This window comes from Chiroxiphia lanceolata, chromosome 2, assembly GCF_009829145.1.
Source record: "Chiroxiphia lanceolata isolate bChiLan1 chromosome 2, bChiLan1.pri, whole genome shotgun sequence".
In the NCBI taxonomy this organism is placed as follows: Eukaryota; Metazoa; Chordata; class Aves; order Passeriformes; family Pipridae; genus Chiroxiphia; species Chiroxiphia lanceolata.
In genome coordinates, this window is record NC_045638.1 from 93,473,035 (window position 1) to 93,498,224 (window position 25,190).

At 44.9% G+C, this 25,190-nt stretch overlaps 1 protein-coding gene across 1 annotated transcript in view; it reads right to left on the minus strand.

The window, feature by feature from the left end:
* Positions 1–20,014, minus strand: part of SIDT1 (SID1 transmembrane family member 1) — a 41,941-nt gene extending 21,927 nt beyond the window's left edge. The window contains 6 exon segments of the mRNA XM_032677969.1: positions 181–264; positions 1,400–1,501; positions 4,321–4,366; positions 4,567–4,737; positions 5,696–5,817; positions 19,848–20,014. Of these exon segments, the coding sequence (XP_032533860.1) occupies positions 181–264; positions 1,400–1,501; positions 4,321–4,366; positions 4,567–4,628 (294 nt within the window). The 5' untranslated portion in view covers positions 4,629–4,737; positions 5,696–5,817; positions 19,848–20,014.
* Positions 20,015–25,190: the final 5,176 nt, after the last annotated feature.

Genomic DNA, 25,190 nt, shown 5'->3' on the forward strand with positions numbered 1-25,190 from the left:
TGTAAGCAAGTTTTCTGCAGTAATAAGTAATGTCACTTCTTCCACTTACATCAGCTGACCTGATAAAAGCAAAGGCTGGTACCCATAGGAAGATCATCAAAAGAAAACTAGGAATGCATAGAAAAAGCCACTGAAAAAAAACCCCTACGAAAAACACTGGGACAAAAGTCAGCATCTCACCTGCACTGTTATGGCTGCTTGCTTAGTCATAGACTGGTAAACACCGTTGAACTCCACATTATGGTCCAGGTCGTACACTGGGCACTAAAACAGACACAACTAAGGGTTAAACCAGGGACAGCATCTGAACTAATTTCAAAGGAAGCCAGCTGGAGAATACAGGGCAGAACAGCAGAAGGCGGCCTCAGTTGAAGTATCAAAAGGGAACAAAACAACTAGAATCCATTAAGAAGTTAGACTGCTCCGAAGACATCAGTTGTGGCCTGCACTCACTGATCTTGGTGTTCTCACAAGAAGACTGCAATTTAATGCCAGACGAGGATTCAGCCAGATTGATCACTCCACCACTCGCACAGGATAGTGCAAACACTCAGCTGTACACTGGTTGTGTCACACACTTCACAGTGTGTACTATACGCCAAGCGCTTGCCCTCATTTTACTTTCCCACTACTTTCAATACCTGAAAGACTGAATCATCTATCACAGTCTCCCCTCCTGCCCTTCCACAATTTAAACACTGGGATGTGGGCAAGAGTTGATGTCATCCACTTCTTTCTTCACCCCAGGTATTAAAGGCAACTCCCAGGGTTTCAGAGCCAGCACCCAAGGCATCCTGTACCTCTGTTGCCATTTTGCTGCTCTTGCACTGCAGGTCCCTGCATCATTCAGGGACGTGGGAAAGGAGGATAAATATCATGCTATTTCCCAGCTGCAAGCAACAGCCATTCTCCCCTTCCCGGGAAAGTGGATGAGTAACTACCCAGAGAAAACTGAATTGAATTGGAAAGGAGAGACCTTATTGCTGAAAATCAGAAGTTCCCCAAGCTGCCTTGAGACGGGGAAACTCAAGGGAACAGCACTGTTTCCTCCCTCAGCCACCAGCATCCCATCCAATGTCACTCCATGGAGAGACAGACGTACATCACAAGGCAGCAGGGAAAATCTCAAGGGGAACATAACAAATGCCCTATGGACAGGCTGGAAAGGAACAGCTTGTTCACCTATTTGCAACAAAAATCTCCATATGAGCTGCTCGAACTCAGCATCTCTGCCTCCTTCCCACAGAATTTTCGTTCCTCTTTCAGGGGCTCTCTTCACCACCACCATCACCAGGGTGAAGTCCTTCATAGGGCTTTTCTCTCTGTAGGGCACAGACTCCTCACAACAGGATACAGAACTCCTTCAGGCAGCTCCTTACCCTTCTCTGCTCAGACTTACCACAATATCCTGGACGGAGACAACTGAGCATGGGTACGCTGCATCAGACACCACATTAATAATGACTGAATCGACATCCTGAGGAAATTTGTACAGAAAATACTGAGGAGAAAGCAGAGAGCTGAGAGTTATGATCCAGAAATCACCCCTGGCAGTAGCTTCACTACTTTCCTAAACTGCCTGTGCAGGCCTAGCTGGGCTTTGCAGTTGAATGTGGATGGCCTTCACAAAAATTCAGATTTCAAACATTAGGACCTTAAACTACAGAAGAGCAGATTAAACACAACTCTCCCCCTTGCACATCATGCTGTTAGACATAAACATCTTCAACATGCAAGATACAGCATAGCTTTTGCTCCTTTAAGCTTTTTTCCACCTGATGAAGCTAAAGTGACTTCATTTTACACCCCATTCCATTTTATGTTGATATGAGCGATTTCCAGCTGTTTCCATACTGCTGGCTGTACTTTATATATGGAACACATCATGCAGTTTACCTCAAACGTGTTGCCTCAAAGACAGACTGTGAAAAGTATTAGGTCAAATGGTTGAAACTCTGTCAAGAGTTTCATTAATAAATGATTGATACTAGTTGCAGGATTTAGGATTTTTTCATTTCCAACGCAAACGGTAATGGGGGTATTCTCACTTCAGCTTTTCAAATAACTCATCTGTAGCTCTGAAAAACATTGGGAGACACTAACATCTGTCAATATTCCTACTTTTCCTCTGGAGGCAAGGAATGGTGTGCTTGTGCTTCCATGCTTTGACCAGGCCCACAGGACAGTTTGTGGGGTCAGAAAGTGCCCTCTTTGTCCTGGCAAGGGCTTTTTCAGATTTGGGCAAAAGATGATCCAAGGAATATCATTATTTGTATAATTTTCCAGTAAAAAGTTTGATGTACTGCCCCAGCCAGTTGCTGGAGAAGTAGGATTTCTGTGCATGCCCCAGCAGGCAGGCTTGTTGCAAGGGGTCCCACCATCCTGCTTGGAGCCCAGACTCTGAGAGCTGTTACAACTACCAAGAGGGGCTGACGGACACCTCACCCCATCTCAGAGGGTACACAAGGCTGAGGACTGTCACCAGCCACCTTCCTTCCTTCCATATGGTCACCAGGCAGCCACTGCCGCCACACTGGAAGCTACCACAGCTCCCAAGTCCTAAGACCTTCCCAACTGTAGAGCTCCCTTTATGTCTCATAAAACCTTAGCGCTGAGCAAGGGTCAGCTATTTCCCTTTTCCCTTCCCACGGGCCATTTCCAAGGAATTAAGGCCCCCTACTGGAAGGGCATGGAAAAGCAAGAACTCGCCCAAGCTTTTTTCCTGTTAGCCCATTCCTACTAAAGCTATTATTCCCATCGCCCTCTCCAAGCAGGTTGCCTTCGCTGCTGAGGGAGCGCTGGCTCCAACTGCAAGTCCTTATTGAAAACTCACCAAGCCGGTTTCTTTAGCTGAGCATGGTTTATTTCCACCAGGCAAGGATACTGGCAGCCTGAGCTCCTGGGTTTCCCAGGTACGCTGCCCTTGGAAAGTTTCAGGTCCTTGAGGAAGTCACCCATGAGGATTCTTCTATAGTTTTCTCTAAGCCACACTTACACCAAAGCACAGAATTAATACAAGGGGAACTGAGGCCTAGAGCTCTCTGCTGCAGAGACTGTGAGTTTTATAAACATATCCAGCAACACTTCTGACCTATACAAGCATATCCAATTTCTGCTTCTGCCCTCAGGCATGAGCTGTGTTCCACAAAACACCTCCTTCAATTGTTACGCTTGTCTTTTTCCAACAGCCATCTATATCCTGAATCATCTTTTTTTTTCCTTCCTCCTGTAGGTTACTTAATACTTTGATTTACAAAAATCTCAGCATTATACCAATTAAGAAGCACTCATCTTCTACTCCATACAGCTGGTTTTTAATTAAAAGTCACAAATCTCTTATTACTAATTGTGACAAAAAAACCAGATCAGAGTCACAAAGTTAATTCCAGGCCAGACCTTAAACAGTCTTCGTTCAAAAGATAAAATCCTAAGTAATGAGTGTTTTTTTTCTAAAAAGAAACCACCATTCTCTACACTTCTATAGTATAAAACACTGCATGTATCTGCAAACCAGCTTCAGACATTTCGCAACAAAAAAGATTAGCTGGGATGCTTGGTAATAGGAAACCTAAAATTAAGTGGTATTACTAACAGTGAAAGCAACAACAAAAACAGAGTAACAGGCAGCTTGGGTAAATTACATACCTTTCCAGCTCTACAAGTTCCTTTATCTCTATAGCTACTGCTAACACCATTTTCATTCAAGAGAGGATTTGTATCTGCAGGGCTCTAAACAAGGCTGTCCAGCTGGAGGTGCTGCACATATGTGCTTCCCTTTGAACTTAATAGACACATCAGGCATTTCATTTATCACCTCACAACTTGACTTGTTGCCCTGAGCAAGGAATAGTAGTGTGAGTTCTGCTGCACCTTTACAGTTTCTTTATTTCTGGTTTGGTTTTTTTCCAGTAAAGATTGCATCTTGACAAGTCACGGTCAGACAACTGAACCAGCACTGCCTGGAACAAGACACTGGTGTGCACCACCTCACTTCCCATGAAGTGCAGCAGACCAATGGCCTCTGGACTTTTGTACATTTCTGACATTTCCTGGAGAGCCAATACCATTCATTTGCTCTGCTCATGGGTTTTGGCTCACTTAACTGCTTTGCAAGAGGACCCCATTGTGTCCCTAGAGGGATTGAAACAATTACCTCTTCACTATATCCACAGAAAATTCAACAGTAAGGAAGGTTCCCTGCATCCTAAGAGGGAAACAACCTAGTCACATAAGATCTTTTCTATCTCTATAGAAAAGATCACATCAATCACTTGGATGTGGTAAGATACACAGGAAATAATGCTACAGAGGACTTCTTACCTGGGGCTGGGAAGGGCTGGCAGTGAAGTTAAAGGCTCTGTTGGTCCTAGAAAACAAATGCCAGTATGTTGAAATCTAAAACTTTCAGAGCTGGAATACACACAAAGTACCCTCAGATTAAACAAAAGAAAAAATAATTTTTTTTTTCTGGGAAGGAAAAAGAAGGGAAGAGTAGGTAGATGGACCAAATCCCTGTATAAGAGATCCATGACGAAATTACATTTGTATTCTCACATCCCAACTTACTCAAGTTGGAAGTTCTCGAGCCTGGTGACTAGCAGTTCATAGGCAATGTTAAATGGTGCCATGGAAGCAACATCCACAAATATAATCTGGTCAGAGGGTCTTGTTTCAGGTGTCGGCTCAGAGGGACAGAGGGTGCGACTCACTTCTTGGTAATTGTAGGTCCTCTGATAGCTACAACAGCCAAGGGAAGGAGGGAAGGGAAAGTTGGATGGAAAAGCAAGCGAGAGAGAGCAGTTAAAAAGTTGTTCAGCAGTTCTAAGAATTACATCATTTTTCCCCTGCTTGCATAACTGCAATTGTAATCTGAAAGGCCAAGGGCATTCAGTATTTTATTCAAAGCTCAAACTCCACTTGTCTCTTGGGGTCCACACGAGGGACTGGTCATCCCCAACGTTTCACTTCCCTTGAGGATGCCCATGCCATCCGTAGATCTTTAATATCTGCCATTTACTGGAGGCAAAGAGCAATGACAGCCCAGAGCAGCCGCTGCTGTAACCATCCCCTCTGTCAGGCAAAACACTGCAGGGTATCTGCCACCCAGCAGCAGGACTCAGTCACAGGACAAAACCTCACATCTCAGATGGTCTAAGGAGCCTGCAAAGTTTCCGTATCTGCAGCCCAAAGAGCTCTGAGGTTGAAGGTATAAAGCAACATCCCTTTTGCAAAGAAAACGCCTCCCAAACAACAACCCCAGAATAACACTTGGGTTTACCTGGGGTGGAAAACAGAGGAGAGCCCTTATTTCTCAAATACACTGTAACACAACAGTTGAGAGTGCTCTTTCAAGAGCTTGTTCAAACCCTGCTCCAAAATAGAGCCCAAGAACTACCTGCACACATGGTAAACAACTGTGGAATGACAACAATGACATGTGGTAGATTCACAGGCAGATTCCCAGGAGACAAGCCTCCTGGTACTGTGTACATATTTGAGAAACTAAGAGACAAGAGCAGGCTGCCAAGTAAGAGGTTACCAACCAAATCTTGGTCTTCCTGTTGACAGTGATCAAGCACGCTTTGCTACCAAGCCCTGCAGTCTACACAGGTTACAAGACCTAGCAATTGAGGAAAGCTGATGATGGATAAGCTGGCAGGTAAGCATGTTACAAAGAAGAGACTTCAGTGCTTACAGGCCTCGAAAAATTAGTGGGACCTGCCACGACAGTACTCCCTTCTGTTGGCGAACTACAAACAGCACAGGATACCGGAGGTTCTCGGAGCTGCTGTTCACGTACACGCGCACTGCATCCACCTGAGGGAAGAGAAAGGAGAGCACAGGTAAGTATTAGCTTAAGAATAAGACAGCTCCAAATCTAAGTGGGAGGAGCCTGTCCCCCTTCCTCAGTCTAACCTAGATGCTGACAATATCCACAGGGAGATCAACAGTGTTTGTCAATAGACTGGTTATTCAGATCCAGAGGTCATTTACAGAAGTGCCTCTCTGCTGATGCTGTAACCCAGAACCACAGCCCTGCACCCAGGTCAGAGGTTACTGTCTGATAATATACAGTGAACCAATACACAAGGTATAATAAGAAGAGAGTTCAGTAGCTTCTGCTAGGAGCAACCTGAATAACTTGTGCTATAAAATCAATCAAATGCACACACACAAAACGTAGACCCAAAGCTACAACTGAGAATTTTCTTGCTTGGAGACTTATGTACCCTCCTCTATCAGCTTACTGGGAAAGTCACAAATATGACGGAGAGTACATCAATAGCCAAGGACAAAAAAGCAGGATAGCAGCTAGCACCTGGCTCTGATGTAAATAATACCCAGATAGCCATAATCTATATATATTCCACCTATCAAAACAGGAACACGCTGCTGAGTGCCCTCAAGTGGACAAGGAAGGCTGCTTTGCCTTGTGAGCAAGGATTTTAATGCAGTCCACTGCACCAGCAACTGAAACATTTCCTTACATTACCTAGCCACCACATGGCAGCAGAGGTAGGACAGCTGTGGGGTATAACACCCTCAGTTCACCTTTTGAGAAGCCAGCAAGCAGTTTGTCTGCACCAAATAGAAATGTCACCATTTCCATTTGAAAAGAACATCCTTTCAGCTCTCCCTCCAGAATGCAGACATTGATGAAGAAAACAGAGTATGAGAACACATAACTCATTGTAAGAGACAGTACATCTTGATTAGATGCCTTTAAATAATAAAAGCATATTAAGTAGGTAAGATACGCACATTTTAAACCCAACACATCTTGAAAGATTAGAACAGATTCCCACCAGATTAGTGAAAGTCTTTTCACAGATATTTTGACTTTATACCCTCCAAGAACAATAAAGGTAGAAGGGGTAGAAGTTTTCTCACCTTCTGAAGAAACATACAAAGTTAGCAAGGTGGCAGGAGGGGAGCTACCTGAGATGGCACCTTATTCTTACAACGAGGACACCAATTTCAGAGAAAGGGCTTACATTTGCAATCGTAAGTCAAAAAGAAAATGTCCTATTTATTTTTAACGATTCTAAGCTCACATGGGAGTTTAGCCTGCTAGAACAAAACACCTTCTTCAAAGCCATAACCATTATCAAATTTCCTGCCATTATCATCACGATACAGAGACTACAGCCACCATTTCCTAAAAATTAAAACGGCTTCAATAAAAAATAAAATAATAAATAATTCAATTAAAACCCCCTTTGAGACAGAAGGGCAGACACTGGAATATTTTTCCATTGTCTTCTGGCTTCTAAACCTTTGCAATACTCCTTTGGCACGCCTTCCAGTTTTTTCTTCCGGTTACAAAAACCACACACGCAATTTTGTTTCCAAGTAAATTTCGCCACAGGGTGCTAAAATGAAGTTAAGCAAAACACCATCACAAAGCAAAATGCACAAGGAACACCTAAAGGTATCGACACAGGAAGCCACCACAAACAGACAGCATTGAAGGGATATTTGGTGGCTTCCTTAGTCTCTGTGTCTTAGTCTTCCCCCAGCCCTGCTCGGCTGGGGGAGCCGTGCCAGCACACACTGGTGTAACTGGGAAACACAGGACTGGGCTGAACAAGCTGCTGTTTGTTTGTCAGTGTTTGCTGTAGTCATTGTGAACAGGGACACAAACGAAGCAACGTTTAAACTGAACAAGAAAACAAATCTAAGGAACATGAAGACATGATGGTCAAGCCAGAGTTCTGCAAGGAGCCATTCTCCATCCACAGGAAAACCAACTATCATTGCAGAAAGGACACATTTCAGCACCCAGCAGCTTTCTGACCATGAAACAGTCAAAGCACTCCCACCTCCACAGGTGAAGTCATTCTCACTGCCTCTGGTTAAACACCAGTCTGTGAACCCTCAGGGCTCAGCACATCAACTCAATGCAACAGGAAGCTCACAGCAAAGAGCACTACTGGGTTATACATCCTCAACTACATATGAATACAAGATATACATTGGGAAATTCTCTTCTTCACTGACTTCACAAATACAGAACATAACCCATAACATGGGTTATGCATATGTGGCAGATAGTCAGGTTTACTTAATCGTATAGGAGTATAAGTACAATAAACGAGTACAATTCATTCCCAATCCTCTCAGTCTCTCCTTATAGGGGAGGTGCTCCAGTGCCTTCATCGGCTTTGTGGCTCCGCACTGGAATCACTCTAGCAAGTCCATGCTTGGCACAAGCACGATCACCTAGAGCCAGCTGACCATGGATGGAGACTCCACAACCTCTCTGGGAGACCTGTCACGGTGACTGACCACTCTCAGTAAGAAAAAGTTTCCTCATCTATCCCAGAGAAGGACAACAGAAGGAAAAAAAAGAGCATATGTGATTAATGCTTTGACAGGGAAAAGCCTGAGAGGGTAGAGAAGGTCCTTTCCCTCTGCTGTGATCCAGTAGTCAGATTCCTCATTTGGTTTCCCTCTCTCCACAAAGCTAAGCTGACTATATACCATCTACAACACTTACTCAGCTTTGCCACCAATTCCATTATCTTATAATACCAGTAAGAAATAGGATTACTAGGAGGGAGGCAAGACTCTCAAGCCTCAATATTCTTTTAAATCTAAGCACTTACCCACATGAAAACTCGTATATGCTATATTACTACTATACATGACTTCTCTGTTGTATTCAGCACTCTGTCTTTGCTGCCCAGAACAGCTGGTTAGAGCTCCTTTGACCTGTTCCTATGAAGGCCCATATTCAAGTGCCTTGAGCTCTTTTTGATCTGATAATATCTGGGGCAGCGTCCAGCTGCATCAAGGCAGGACCACCTATAGCCTAAGTATGGTATCACAGGTGTGATCCCATTACTTTCACCTGTCTCACCTTTCTCTCTGTACTCTACACAGGCAAAGCTGCTCTTCTCAGGCTGCGTTCAAATAGGGTACCTCAGAGAGGAACATCAGAAAGTCAGAAGCAGCATTTACAGAGCAGCTCATTAAGAAGAACCCTGTGTACTTTAAATTTCACGCCAATGTATCAACAATTCACTTGCAGCGAACAACCTTTGCTTCTCCTGCATTTGCACATACTCAGACCAATCAGGAGCATCACACACCCTAAACCCACCAAAATCTTTATTATAAAGTCCAAGAAACTAACAGGGTGATTGAGAAGTTGGACAGATGGTGATTGAGGTTCCAGTCCACCCAGTTATTTACCCTGCTGCCATCACCACAGTATAACACAGGGCCTCTTGTGAGCAGATCTGCACTCCCAGTGGAGGGGCCAGATCTCAGTCCTAGGATGCAGTTCCACTCTCCCCCTCTCGGGTCTCAGGGACACAGCAGCAGCTCCCAGCAGCATAAACCTTTGGTTGACGGGCCTCTTTCTGACACAAAAGCTATTCCTTACAATCACAGCAATAAAACAGGTAGGATTTGCCTGTTGGCCAAACCTGCGCAAGAAGCTGCCAACTGATGGTCCCCCCAGATCCTTCTCAGCACTTGTAAATGAGCTCAGAGATTTCAGAGCAACAAAGTTCAGCAGAATCTAAGTGCAATTACAAGGAAGCTTGGGAAAGTGGAGAAAGGATTACCACTTAACTGCAAACAGGGCTTCTCTCCTCTGTGGTCACTCATTCTCCAATTTAGTGCTACAGAGTGGAAGGAACCCTAATTAGTGTCTCAGAGAAAACCATTTTCCCTGGCAGGATGCACTGTCTAGCAGGAGCATCACAAGGGACAGGGATAAAAATGTAACACCTATGAACTGATGTTTGTGGTTTTTCAGGCCTTCTCTAATTAATCTACCTTAAACTTTTAATCCATGTTTTGCCTCTAGATTCTCTTGTCTTGATAGACGATATACACATTTTCACACAACAGATATAATGAATTCACTTCTGAGCCAGCGTTAGTAGGCCCATCTTCCCCTTTGAAAGTCAGCATTTGGCATTTGCCTCAAGCAAAGTATTTTTAAAAGAGTGGAAAAAAAAATCAAGAAGTGAAGGGAAAAAAAGGAGATTTATTTACTTCAAACATGTTTTCCCCTCCACACCTTTCCAAAGGTTATTTCGTTTTAAAAACAGGCAGTTCTAATGCAAGAACCCCTCCTTGCTACAGAACTATGGCTCTCATCACATAAACGAGATCTCGTATGTAGAGACAAGAGAAACTCCAGCTAAAAAGTATTATATAATTTTATTTAAAATTATAATCATCACAAAGACTATGAGCCTCCTCTGCATCCATCCTCACTCACTCAGCACTGGTGAAATGAGGAGGAAGTTTTGCCTGGGCAGTAAGAGGGTCAACCAGGCTGTTGTCACTCCTGCATCTCTACCACTGCTAAGGGACTTCATTTTGGAGCAGATCCATTCCCAGCATCACAGAAAGCTAGTTGCACTTTCCCCTTCCTTGTACACACAGAGAAGGAGGCTGTCTATATTGGTACTATAATATGGTGCTAGATTTCATCTTTACCTTCCAAGCTGAAATCCCCGCAGCCTCAACAGTCCAGGCTGGATCTTGAGAAACAACCTTGTGTGTCAAATGCTCCCTTTGACAGCCAGGCCCTGCACAAATATTTGCCATCACTAACCATACTGCTGCTTTTTGTACTGTGGGGCTGAGGCAGGGTAAGGACTGCTTCAGAGACTTCTGCTCCTCACATTCCTTCCCAGCGCCAAGCCTCTGCCATGTGCAGAGGCTATTCACTAAACAAGATGATGATAGTTTTGTTTCTCAGACAACTGACCTTGAGGTTTCTTCTGTATTTCAAGGCAGACAGAGCAGTAAGACAGCTGAATAAAGAGAGAGCTCTCAGCACTATATAAAAACGTTACACCAGGAAAGACAAATATTTGTACTTCAGCTCCGCCACCACCATGGAGACTGGGGGAGGGGAAAAAAAAAGAAAGGAAAAAAAGTACAACTGAATTTTATTCTCTAGATGGGAACAGGAGAAAGGAGCAGGTCCCAAATTCACACAGCTGAACAGAACCAACACGGCTGCAAACATTAAGCAAAATAAACCAGGCTCTTTTTGACATGAAAGAGTCCTTGGACTGATCATTAAATCTGCATTTCCCACAGAGATTGCACACCAGTTTAAGGCTGTGGGTATGTGAATTTAAGGGCAGGCAGGAGGTTGCAACAACAGTTTCTGCTGCAAGCAAAGGTTTCCAAGAGCTTCACTGTGGGTTCCTTTTCAAAACTTCTTGCTAGGCAAAGCCTTTGAATCACACCAGGGCTCCACCATGTTCTCCACCACACCCACATACAAGCCGCTCCTTGCGAGGCCGCTGGGGATTATCAGTCCACGTTGCGACAGCACTTGGTCGTGGGCCTGACGAGGCACCAAGCCAAGCCAGTGGGCAGGGAACACATCCGGCAAGCAAACACACCAGCCGTAGTCACAAGGAAAGGTCTCAGCGCAGGGTATGTGTACAAAAGCCACCGAACTGCCGCTGCCTGCTGTTGCACAAGAAAGAGGAGCTTCACATTTATGTAAACCCTGAAATTAAGTGAAGTAGGATTCAGCCGATGGGCTAGCGACTGAGACACTGAAGCACGTACCTGTCCATGCTGAACTCGGCTGCTTTCCCACTGATAATGCAACTGGGGGAAGCTGAGACCCTGACGGAAAATAGTTATGAGACAGCGACAAGTTCTCTTTTCTGCCCTCTTATGAGCTATAAGCAGCACTCCTGTCTGGCAACAAAATAACTGGAGCTCAGAGGATCATTCCCTTTTAGCCTCTCTGTCTAACTGTGTGCTCCAATGTCAATAAGTCTTAATTGCCAAAAGCAATCTGTCCAATAATCTTGGCCTGCAGTTTTCTTCCAGCATTTCTGCCAGGAGTATTAAATACCCAAAGCAGCATAAACTAAGCGACAGACTCTGGGTATGTCAAGCACAGCCTCAGACACATTAACGTAATTGTTCCAGAATTAGTATTTTTCATTTAAATGTCTCACTTTGTGCAAACATGCTGTGTGGCCTTACAGTCTGGCATGGATTTTCCCATGAGTTCACTTGTTTGCAACAGTATCTGTGAAGCAGAAATGGAAGTAAGACAAATACGAAGCATGATAATATTTATCTTTTTCCATTTTTGAAATTTTGTCCTCTGACCAAAGCCACTAAGGAGTCTCCAGGAAAGCCAGAAAGAAAAAAAAGAAAAACGCGGAGTTGCCATGCCAGATGAAATAGGTACCTGTTTCTGAACACCCTCATGCTTCAGGAAGATGTTAAAAATAAACAAATCCTTTTTTAACAGGCAGTTAAGGAACACACTACTCTCCAATAATTGCATCTTCCTAACCCACAGCAGCTGGTACTCTGAACCAGGACAACCCTTGAAACAAGTAGATTTATAACCTTTCCAAATTTGCTGCAACCCCAAGCTCATAGCAATAACTCCAGGGACTGCTGTCAGAACATGGATACCTGGTTCTCTCTTGGTTCCCAAGTTCTTCGCCTCAGTAACATTTTGGATATGGATTGAATTACGTGTTGTAATTAATGTTGTCTTTTTTTTTAACCATTTCTCATTTGTTTTAAACCACACTGAAGTAGCTATTTCTATGCCCAAAGGAAAACATCAGTTTAAAAAAAGTAAGGAAGGCTGTTTCTGAAATCCTCTGTGGTTCTCCAAGTATACACAGCAGAAAATTATGTTTGCTTATGCAAATATACTAAAGTATATTTTCAAACTGAGCAGATGGCACACCCTTGCAATATACCTTCTAAGGTCTGCATTTTCATTCCTTAAATATCCCCTGAAATAGCAGATGAGGTCCATATAGGAAAATCATATCTCCTTACCCAACAATTTCTGCACAAGTTATTTAAGGACATTTCAGCCTCTACTTATAATGCACATGTATAATAAATTGTTGCACTGTTCTTGGAAAGAGTTCAAACTGAGGAGAGGCAATTTGATGAAGTTACTCTTCTTCAGAATTTGTTTTCTTTTTTAATCTAAACATCTTAGAGATGGGGAGGGGGCAACAGGGGGAACAACAAAACCTGATCAGCTTTGATTTTAAACAACAGGACAGCCCAACAAGAAGGGAGTGATTTTAAGATTTAGAACGACATGCAAATTCAAAAGAGATGCTTTAATTCAAGGACAAGTTATCGAGCTTGACAGCATTAGGTTACACATCAGAAATAAAAATAAAATTCTTGCCAGCACTGTAGCCACCATCTGAAGGTCTGCAGGTTACCCTGCAGGAAACCAGAGCAGCTTTCAGGCTTTTTTCCTAAAGCCTGCAAACTGATAGCCTGTGTCAAGATGTACTTTGTTTTGCCCCTCTAGGAAGGGAAACCCACAGAGAGCAAAATCCTAGAAAGATAAAGAATAATTTAAATTCAAAGGGATCTCAGTTGAACACATGTTCCTAACCCCAGCTCAAAGCAAAGCCACCTCCCACGCCATTCTTTCACTTAGGATATCCCACTTTTGTCAGAGACAGTTTTCAATGCTGTACTTTCTGATGGAAAAAACAATGGCCAAGCTTGTGTTTTCAGCAGATCCCCACACCACTTCTCTCATAGTTTATTTTGTTTTCCCCTGTAAGCAAGGGCTTCCATGTGACTGGGCAAGGTGAGGATGTGGTCAAGAGAAACCACTGAGAAGCACAAGCACATTCCAAGTGCTGTGTGCTCTACACTGCCTACACTGTCACCTCCTAGGGTTGGTGTTTTCTTTAAAAAAGTAAATTAAATACACAAATTAGTCCAAAGGGATTCTGTTGAACCTTGCTTGGCTTCAGACATCATTACTATAACTTGCTTTGATTTTTCTGGATTTGACATTGTGCCTACATTCCTGTCTCATAAGGCACTCACTATTAGGTTCCAGAAATGGTATGCTGAGGCCCTTCCAGTGTACTGTGGTGAACAGACTAGAGCCCAGTAACCAAAAATCAACAGTGTTGAGGCCCTGGAGATACTGCAATAACAGCAGCTCTACTGACCTCAGGAGATCTCATCCAAATAGTCTTCCTAGTTTCTTCGGTTTTTTACCTGAATCTTTGTGGATAAACTGGTGGGCTTCCACTCAGCATTAAGGAAGACAGAACCTAACCTATTCCCCTCACTATAGCTCAGGTTCAGCCTTCTGAACAGTAGACTATAGTTTTATTGCATGCATGGTGTAGCTGTGGACTGGGAAATTGGGCTGGAGCCAAGGACTAACACTATGAAGAATATGTGCAGGAGACCATGGGACTACTTTGAGGCAGCTTAGTTCCAGCATGACGGGTCCTACATGTGAAATCCAAAACCAGCTCAGAAACAAGTGGTGAAAAAATTGCTCCTAGAGTTGTTAAAATAGACATGGGTGCTGCTGGAGCAGAACCAACCCTCAAGTGTCAAACAGCAGAGAACAGCGAACACAGACTTGATCACTGCCACTGACTAAACCAGGTTGCCCTGTGTAGCAGATCAAGGAGTTTCCCCGCAGCCAGGACAGATGGCTTTGGTCTGAGCAAGTGACTCATCACAGAATCCCAGAGGAACATATGGGTGAATTCCAGTTCTGGCTCCTTGCATAGGAAAAAGCAAGTGCAAGTGCCATCCACACCTAGAATCCAAGAGACCCATTCACTAGGGGACAGAGGAACACAAGTGCATTATGCTCTTTGGGCTGGAAAAGGCACTTGGTCACAAGGTTACAAGCATCTAACTGAAAGACTTCTGATCATTCTGCTAATGTTGATATCCCTCTTCCCCCCTTAGGTCAGTCAACTTTCTCCCATCTGCAACTATGAAAAAAAGGAATGGTAATGATGGTAGCAACCCTTCCTGGTGGCACACGGCCCCTCTCACTCATTGACTGAGTTTTTTACTCATCACCCTTCAGATAAACTTCACATACAAAACAGTCACTCCAGGGCTACACGTCCTCACATTGCACAACTGCTCAGCAGAGAAGCCACAGCTAAATCTACTGCCAATCACAACTTACAGTAAGCTGGGCCATATGGGAACTGAGACTGGGGCTCTGTTCCTAGTCCTGGCAAGGGAGGAGGAGGAAAACATCACCCACTCTTCCTCCTGAAATAGGTACAGTGCACTACTCAGCTTTTGAGCTCATCATATAGGTGCATCCCACTGCTCAGCTTTTGAGCTCATCACAACCAACGTGCATTGCATGAATGTCCAAGCGCTGTGTCTGGATTGCAGCAGCTTTCCTACAAATGGAAAGTTGGAAACTTGTTCTCCTGAGACATACTTGGTTTTATAAATATAGCCCAAGTATTTCCCAAATCATACATTCAGTTGATCTGAGCTCCAATTAGGAAAAAGAACTTCTGTTGTCTTCCTCCTCATGATATTCTCCTGGACTGCTTAGGACCTGGTACAGGACATACCCACGTGCACAGTATTAGTGTAATTTGTGTTTTCAGCAAATTAACCATTAGCAACTGCCAGTGGTGGAAGGAGTCATTCACTTTGAATTACTTCAGTACTCCCACACACTTCTCTGTTTGAAAGCCTCTGTATTATTGCAATCATGGAACTAAGCATGTTCTCTCACTTCACACATAAAGCCTTCTCTAGTCAATGGCAAATCCAGCAGAAACATTTTACAACTCTTTTTCAGTCTTCTGGGTAGGAACACACTGCACAGCTAGCTCCAGCAAATCAATTCTCCTTCCTTTCTCCTTCACAAGTAGGAACATATTGAATATGTGGAATTGGAGATGCTCAAGAGTGTGCTCATTTTTTTCACCCATCCTGGATGTCTCCAGTTGAAACAATCCTAAAATAAGATAATCCTGTTTGCCCAACTAATTGTTTACCAAACTTCTAATAGTGCACATCTGCCTTTGCTGTTAGAGCATGACAGCATAGTAACAAGCGCAACAGCTGGTTTTATTCTATATTTTTTACACTCACAGTTAAACATTAAACAAACAGCTGTATAGAGCAGAAAATTTTAAAGAGCAACTAGAAGGAGGAAAAGGGAATTCAAAAAGCAGTAAGACTACTCCATTACAAACAAAGATTTTTCACCACAAGGAAGGAGTTTGTCATGCCCCTCTGTTCACGGGCCAGCTCTAGAAGACCCTTGCAGCAGAGGTGGCTGTGCTTCTCCTCAGCAGAGCTTTACTTTTACAGTTCCACCTCAGGAATTAAGGCCTAAATCCTAGCACATAAAAGTCTGACAGCTCTCCTGCTTCTAAACACAAGGTGAAGTGTTTCTGCACAGCACTTAAGAGGGTTTTTCCCCCTCCACAGGCAAAGAGAAGAGACCTGACATTATATATACGCATAAAAGTTTCAACTAGATGATTTTGTCAGCATGTAAGTATCCTTATTTTCATTTTACCAATCAGTTGCACAGAAGAGAAGTCACTTGCCCATCTCAAAGAAGCCCTGCTCCAGAGGCCTGAGTTGTACTTTATCTTGTATACAGCTGCCTGTGAGTACTCTCATAGGACTTGCTGTACCCCTCCCCTCATGCAAGCATCCCCGTATCCCAAGAAGTAAGGAAGATCATGTGGATGAAGAACATCCTCTGAGATCAGGCAAGCACAACACTTTTCAGAAAGCAGGAAGTCTCTAAAGCACCAAATACAAGTAATAGTCTTCCTCCCTCCTTTCCCTCATCCATCATTCAAGTACTGCTCTATTCAGCTGCATTTTCAGATGTGCCTGGGCAGCCATAAAATGTGAGCAATCAGAACGCTTACAGAGAGCTGATGGGTTACAAACCAGCCTCATGCCCTGTCCTTGGCCCCAAGTTTTCCCTTGCTCTGTAGGTCTGCCCTCATGAGAGAGAGCAGGAGAGAGGGGAAAACACTAGAATTCACAGCATCACAAAAAAAAAAGTCTGTCTTCCGAGCCAGACCATTCCAGACCTGACTTTGCTTCAGAGGGAAAGCAATTAAACTCACCCACTGCAGCCCTTCCACGTGGAAAATGCTCTTTTTATTCAATTAACTTTCCTGTAACTAAGGTTAATAGTCCATGTGGTATCTGCCTCGAGGTTTCAGAGCCTTCTGGCTGAACTGCCATCAGCACAGAGACAGGAAGAGACTGAAAAGACCAGGAAGAGCAGAGAGCTCACAAGTGGCAGGCAACTGGGAAACACTGGCTAATGCTGCACTCACTAGGAGTTCAAGGCTAAAGACTGCAGTGAAAGGCAAGGACTACCACACTAAGTTTTTGCAGGACTTGCATTCCTTCAGAAGACCCAAAACTACCCAGAGGACAGCACATCCCTAAATATCTTCCCAACTCTTGCAAAAGAAAACCCTGCCCACAAGTGCTCAGTTCCACATTAAAGTCAAGATTTCCTCTAGCAAGCTTCTAAATCTTGAGCAATCCTCAACTGCAGGAAAATGCAGGACCACCACGACAGCTCAACCTTTGCCTCTGACCAAGCCAGCAAGAAGAGACCTAGTCATGTTTGTCTCTCATCAGTTCAGGGCTGCAGCTGGGGAAGGGGCTACACACACCCACAGCCAACTACCCCAATTAGATCAGACACTTTCTTGCAGGCTTCCACTGGTTCAGCTCAGGAATGACACCTGTAGTGCTCTAGAGGAATCATAGAATGGTTTGAGTTGGAAGATCATCTTTAAAGATCATCTAATCCAAACACCCTGCCACGGGGTCTTGCTGCATCTTCCCCAGGTCCGGTTGCTCAAAGCCCCATCCAACCTGACTTCGAATGCTCCCAGTGATGTGTATCCACAGCTTCTCTGGGCAATCTGTTCTAGTGTCTCACCATAAAAAAACTTATTCCCTATGTCTGACCCAATTCCACACTCTTTCAGTTTAAAACTGTTGCCCCTTGTCATGTCACTACAGAACACTGTAGAAAGCTTCTCTTTATCATTTTTATAAGTTTGTTTTATATATTGAAAGGCCACAATAAGGTCTCTCTGGAGCCTTCTCTTCTCTAGGATCTTCTCTATCCTCAGAACCTGTTCTGGGTACCCCTCATCAGAAAGCTTCTTATGACAGTCCATCTGCATTTAAATGGGTTTTGTTTTCCAGATTATTTTTCATATCAAGAACTGGTTGCATGGTCCTCCAAGTATATTCATAGCAGTGTTTGGTGAGTTCCACATTAAAAAAATATTAACCCTCAAACCTGAATTCTCCCTTCTTAGATATGCTCTTGACTATATCTCTGCAGAGATTTCATGTTCCAGCATACAGGAAGATGGAGACGAGTCCACTAAAGTTTCTGTTTAAATGAAGTAGTGTGTACTGAGTGGCTCTTCACAGCCACAGGAACAGCCCAGTGTCTAAAAGTAGCCCAGAAGTTGCCTTTAGATACTTGCAAACACCACTGAGCAGCTGTATGCTTCCTCTCTGCCTCCTTCCACTCTGCTTTCACCCTAGTTCTCCAGGAGAGAAAAATTCTTTGTAGAAGGTGTCCAGCAAAACCACACGACTTCAAAGAGCACATTAAATTGTAGGAACAAGATTAATTTTAACTGAAGTTGATATTCATGTTGTCTCTGCTAACAAGCCCCAGACAGCATTCAGTCCTGTCAACAGGCCTTCATTGTAATACCCTGTAATACCTGAAGAAGCCTAACTTACACCACAACCAGCTTCTAAAGGGAGGCTCAAACCCAAAGTGTGCTTTTGACTTTCTGGGATCATTGGTGACACCCAACAGTTAAGTAATGCTGGGCTCAGTTGCATCATAGCCCAAACACCCAACTGCTGCCCCATAAATACCAGGTGCATTTTATTATATAGTAACACACATAATAAAAGAAAGACAAGTCTTTAAAAGTCTGGATCTTTTGAAACTTCTCAGTAAAGCAAAGGATGATTAACATCACCTCCCCCTACTCTCCCACCCAACATCCTCTCTACCACCTCCATTCATATTGAAGCTTTAGTAATATAGTGTCGAAAAAAGCGATGTTTTCCATCTTCTCTTGTCCTGCACAACTGAGGACAGGAGGGAAGATTCATCTGCTTGGTTCACCATCTTTTGGTACATCAGAACATCTTACTCAGCAATTAATGCCCAATCCAAACAACGGGGGCAGAGTTTCCAAGGTACCACTCAGCTACTTGAGATAAACACGACATTAAAAAGGGAGGAGGGGGGAACCCGCAGTAACTAGGCATACATAAATGACAGGTTTCCTTCCACCATCAAACAGCCATGGCCCTGGCTGTGCTGCCCTGCAGCCTCCTCACCTGCACAGCCCTGCCTCACCTCCCAGGTTACCAGGGGACAGTACCCTGATCCTACAAAAACACACAGCATGAAAAACGGTATTTAAGAAGATTTATTAAGTGCACACATACACACACTTTTTTTTTTGGTGGTTTGGGGTTTTTTCTGGGGTTTGTGGGGGTTTTTTGGTTTGGTTTTGGTTTATTATGGTTTTTTCGGGGGGGGGGGAGTTGGTGTTTTTTTCATATGGTACTAATCTCCTCATAATTCTCTTCTAGACTTCAAACCCATTTTGCTGTTAGAAGCGCTGGATACCAAAAGCCCCTTCGGGAGGGGGCACCAAACCACCCGCCCACCCCCTGCCTTCTGGGACGCCGCCACCCTCCCACCCCGCAGCTGCGGAGCGCCCTGGCCGCGCCAGGGAAGCGCCGGGAACGGCGAAGAGAGCCCGCAGGTGCACTGCGGATCCCGACCCTCGCGGCGGCGGGAGGATGCGGGCAGGACAGAGGGATAGCCCGGCCCGCTCCCGCACAGCGGCGGAGCTGCAGCGGCGCCGGCAGCTCCCCGGCACACGCACACACACTCACACACACTCACACACACTCACACACACACATACACACACCCCCAGGAGGGCGAGGGGCACACGGTGCATTCCCCCGCCACGGGGACCCGGCGCTCCCGGGGTCGCTCCTACCTGCCCGGGCTCGCTGCGGTAGGCGAAGGCATAGACTCGCTCCGCGCTGATGTTCACGGCGCCCCGGTAGACGCGGCCGAAGGCGGCGGGAGCGGGGCTGCCCCCGGGGCCGCCCCCCGCTGCCGCTGCCGCCCAGAGCAGGGCGCAGAGCAGAGCCCCGGGGGCCGGGGCCGCGCTCCCGGCCATGGGCTCGGTCCCGCCGGCCCCGCGGGGCGTCCGGACTGAGTGTTCCCGGCAGGGCGGGCGGCGAGGCGCTTTATTTGCGATTTAAATAAATAGCTCGGCGACGCGGATGGGAGGCGGGTGACAGCCCCGCACACCCCCGCCCTTCGCCCGGGGGGCGCCGAGCAACTTTACCCGGGAAGGACCCTCCGCCGGCCGGCGGGGCGGGGAGGGGAGGGGAAGGGAGGCCGGCCGGCGGGCTGGCCAGCCCAGGGGAGGAGGGTCTCCTCTCTGTGCCCGGCCCCAAATTCTGAGCCGGTCTTGGCAGACGGTTGTAAGCGAGGTTTTCTCCTCGAGGAGCGGTGCCGTGAGCTCAGGGACACGCTGGCATCGTCAGGGACGTGAGGATCAGCATCCACAGGGCTTCGACACTCCCGGCCCACCGAGAGTCAGGGGCGTCCTCGCCCCGTGCTCTGCCGGCTTGCTGGACCGGCACCTTGCACCTGCGATCTTCCATAGGGCCCTCCCCAACCTCTATTTTTGGCTGCTCATAACTTTGGGATAAGTTCGTCTTTTAGTTCAGTCTAAAGGTGTGAAAGGCAAAATGTCATTTTGTTAATTTCATCATGGCTTGGTGCATTAATAGATCCTTTGAGTTGTTCGTGAAATTGGCTACAAACAATACTGTGATGCTCTTAACCTTTTCAAAAATACGAGAGCGATACAGTTGGGCTGTGAAAAGACAAGAGATCTCTCATGGTTTAACTCTCCTATGGTTTTATGTTGAAGACACGCCTGGGAAATGTGTCAGATTCCATGGTGTAAGGATGCACTTTTAAGTCAGAGAAGATAGAGCGTCACTAGAAAGCAACCAGAGAGGTTTTTCAGAATGAGGATGAACTTTTAGGAGCCACAGTTTTATAAAGTCAGCCTGCAGTCTCCAACTGCAGTGACTCTGGCCACAGAACGTTTCCAAATTGTGGGGTTTATTTTCAAGGCTGAGAGATTTCCTGAGGGGTCACTTGTTGTCTTTGGAGGAAAAGTTGCAAAGCTCAGCAAAAGGAGCATTATGCTGCTGTTTTGATCTTCGGGCCTTTGTGTGATATCTGCCAAGAGGAAAAAAACCCAATTGTCAGTGATTGCTGTATTTGTCTTGAAGCAGGGTGCAGTTTAAGTCACCTTGCCTTTTGTCAGAGTCCCAAGAAGTGTCATTAAGGATGAAAAACCTCAAAACATTAGGGATTTGCTGGAAGATGGACACTCCAACACCAAGATTTTGCCCCTCAGCCTGGAATATCATGGTCTGCAGACCAAGAGACCTTGTGAGTCTATCTTGCCTCTTAATGGGACATGGTGTGACTTGTCCTGGGAGACTTCAAGTAGTGGTGGCACTGAGAGACTTGTGGCTTCCCTTCACCACTCCATAGAGCCTAGGGCTCCTGAATCCTACAGCTCCTTTCTCACTCACTCACTGCCCTCTTTAGACCCACAAGTCCCTCTAGCATGTGCTGGAGGGAGGAGACTGGGAAACACACCTTCTCCCAGAGAGGAGAAGCTTCAGGCAAACAGGAAGAGGTATGGCAAAGCAAAAGCATGTCAGGGCAGTGTGACCGAAGGCACAAAGATGGTGTTCTGCAAACCATGGTAGGTGTGGCAGCTGCAAATAATTTTTGTGTCATTTGGTGCCATGCATATTTCAGACTGGGAGATCAGTGCACTGTCCCTCCCTAGTTGTGTTGTCTATATGACAAAGAAGTGGCTCTTCATATAGTCCACACTTTCCAATGCAGAATTGTGGATTTCTTAAAGTACTTTCCCTGAGTGGATGTACATTATGGTATCTTACCAAAGGCTACACGTTTTCCCTGATTTTTAATTTGAGAATTCAAGTTTTCTAAGTATAATCCTTTGTTCTTATCTTAATTTCATCTCACTATTTTGAGGCTCTTTCTGTGGTTTAACAATATTAAACCTTTGTTCCAGTCTTTGCTTCTGAAGTGTGGAACTGCCCAACTTGGTGTTATTTGCAAAGTTTGAAGTCAAAAGTCAACTCCACCATTCAAGTCACTAATGAAAGTAATCAATCCTAGCAGACAGATCAGATCTCTTAATTTGATATACCTTCCTACTGATAGGAAAACATCCACTGCACCAGTTTGGGAATTGCTCTTTAATCATACACTCCTCTCATGCTAATAACCATTTGAGACCGATTTGCCTTTATAAGAATGGTGTTCAAGGCAATGTCAAAAGCCCTACTGAAGTCAAAATATGTTTCATCTATTCCTTTCAGCACTCACTAAGTCAGTTATCTTGGCAAAAAAATAAATTAGGTTAGTTTGACATGATTTGTTATGGACAAATGCACAGTGCCTGCTTTTCGTCACTTGGTTGCTTGCACACTGATTACTGAACAGCTTGTTTCATTATCTTTCCAGATAACAAATGGAGATTGGCTACCTTATACCACTTGACTCAGACCCTTTGATAAAGATAAGTATCCCATTTTCCCTTTTTGTTAGACCTGGATCTTGTTCTTGAAGGGCAGCATGTATTCTGGAGGAAAGAATTAGTTCCTGTAAGAGACAGTATGCTGATCCAGATAGACTATGGGTCTGGGTCAGTGGAAGTGGTTTGGTATTCTTGTATGTGCTACAGGCCTCTGGCATCAGGAGCCAGCAGGGGCTGGATGCTCCCTGAAGAACAGGGAATGCCGTAACACAGCCAGCAGAGCAGGGACCTCACTGGCCAGGGCTCCATCCCACAGGATCTGAACAAGGCAAGCAGGGTAGGCCTGGAGGTGGCAGCTGGAACCAAGAGAGAATCCAGATCGGTGGACAAGTCCATGGCAATGGGATAGGTCTGAGGTCAAGATGGGAACATAAATTAGTGAGTCAGGTCTGGTGACAGCAATCTGGGACAGACACAGTCCTATCATCAGCAGGCAAGTCCCTATAACAGTGAGGGCTGGCCGGGAAGCTGTTCAGCAGGTCCTGGGTCAGTGGGATACAGACATGGCTGTAGCTGTAGCTCAAGCATAGCCAAGCACTGGAGCCTCACCTGAAATGCAGCTCCCCTGGGAGGGGGAGGTCTGCCCATGCTGAAGTCTCCCTGCAGACTTGCCTTCAGGGTCACTAGAGGGAAGGGGGGCAGCCCTCAGCTGTGCTATCTCTAGGTTGGCTGCAAACCCAGGGTGCCAGACCTCCAGGAAGGGGGATGATGTTCTTGGGGCCCTTGCCTCTGGCTGTGTGGAGGGCATATATTTCTTAACAGGACCTGTTTTTCCAGTATAAACAAAGCCCTGGGTTGTGAGTGTCTCAGGGGAAGGAGGAACTCTGCTGAACCACAGGCTCACAAGAGTGTGGTTTTGGGTTGTTGTGGGTTTGGGTTTTTTTCCTCTACAGCACAAAGAAAATCTCATTGCTAGTGGGGAAAAAAAAACACATAAAGAAATTACATTTCTCCTAGCAACTAGGGCTGCAAAAACATCCAGGATAAAGGAAAAATCTTAATTACAAAGGAATTCCCCAAATCATACTAGCTTAGAAGGAGAAAGAGTATAAATGTATAACAGACCACATTGTTTGGAAACCTGATGATTTTAAATCACTGCTGTTTGCATATGTAGTCTCTGTCTTATGTAAGCTCCTCTGTGAGTTAATAGATGCTGTAGATGCTCATCTGGCTTCTGCAGAGATAATGTCACATTTTAAGACTGCTGTAAATGCAGTGTGAAGAGCAACAAGAAGTGAAAGGTAGACAGGCTTTAAAGACGCCTGACAGAACCTACTCTCACTTTTCTCATATGTGGCTAAAGTATTTGAAAATAGGCTGCTTGTATGAGAAGTGTCTCTGGCTTCTACTATATTTGCTTGCATTAGGTATATAACATTTACATTTGTTTGTAATTAATAATAGCAGAGAGATTGAAGAGGTTTCAAAGTGGATAATGTATTGATCCAATTATGCCTTTATTTCTTTCTTTTTCAGTAGACCTTGTTCTTCCAGACAATTTGAAGCCGTGTTGGGAGATAATTCCAGATGTGCCCTTGATTTATACTTTTGGGTTCCAAATTTCCAAATAAACAGAGATTAATGAATCCAGTGCATTGCCTTGCATGAACTTCTCTTCCCATAGGCTGAACTCCAGTGTTCACTTTCAGGTTGTGTGTGGTATCTATGTTGAGTGCCTAGATGGAAACTGAACCCTGGGTACAACCTCCACATTTTCAGTACTTCTTCAGAGGCAGTTGGTGGTAGTATTACTCTATCACATTTTTCTCCCCTCATGATTTCAGTGTTCTTTTTGTATCACATGCGACACAATTCCTTCCCTCAATACATGAACCATTACCACCTGCACCTTCACGTGAATCTTTTTACAGTGATGTTGGACAAAGCCAGATGACAAACTTAAGCAACAGGAAATCTTGGTAAAAGAGAATTTTTCTTTTTAAGAAAGGAAAAAGTTTTGAATGAAAGTCTGATAAACACTCTGCTTTCACTTTCCAGCTCCTACAGACAAAATATTATACTCCTTCTCTAACATAAAATGTTACTTTTAACCTTTCAGAGTAATTTACATAATGTCTTCACCTATGTGTCAGGGAAGTGGAGGATCTGTGGAGTAACTCTATAGAGAATATATTGCACCTATGTGTAAGTTAAATTACTTGTTTCAGAACTTCCAGTTGATTTGTGGAAACCAGAAATTCCTCGTGGGTAGGGACATACACACCTCCTCAGTGGCACAGCTAACGAAATCTGTGTTAAATTTAAACAAGGGTCACTCTTTAATTTGATATCGCCTTGATTTCATAGTTTGTGTGACGTTGTGCTCTCAATCACTCATAATAGGATCTGAAAGACATTTAATTCCCAAGGCTTCCTCAGAGGAACACTGAGAGATGGCTTGGGAGGGCAATTTGCAGAGAGGAGGGATATTAGTGAAATGAACAAGTGCAAAAATTAAGGCGAGGAGAGATGGAAGACACGTGGAGCGACAATGCCAGGAGCAGCTCACGTGCATCTCCCTGTGGAGGTGGCCGGAGCTGCCAAGGCACTGCCCTAATACTTCGAGAGGGCGGGGGGGACACCCGTGTGCAGCCCTGAGGGAGGGCGGGGGCAGAAGCTCCTTCCTCGCAGAAAGCCCGAGAACAGAGGGAGCCGCGGGCACGGGCA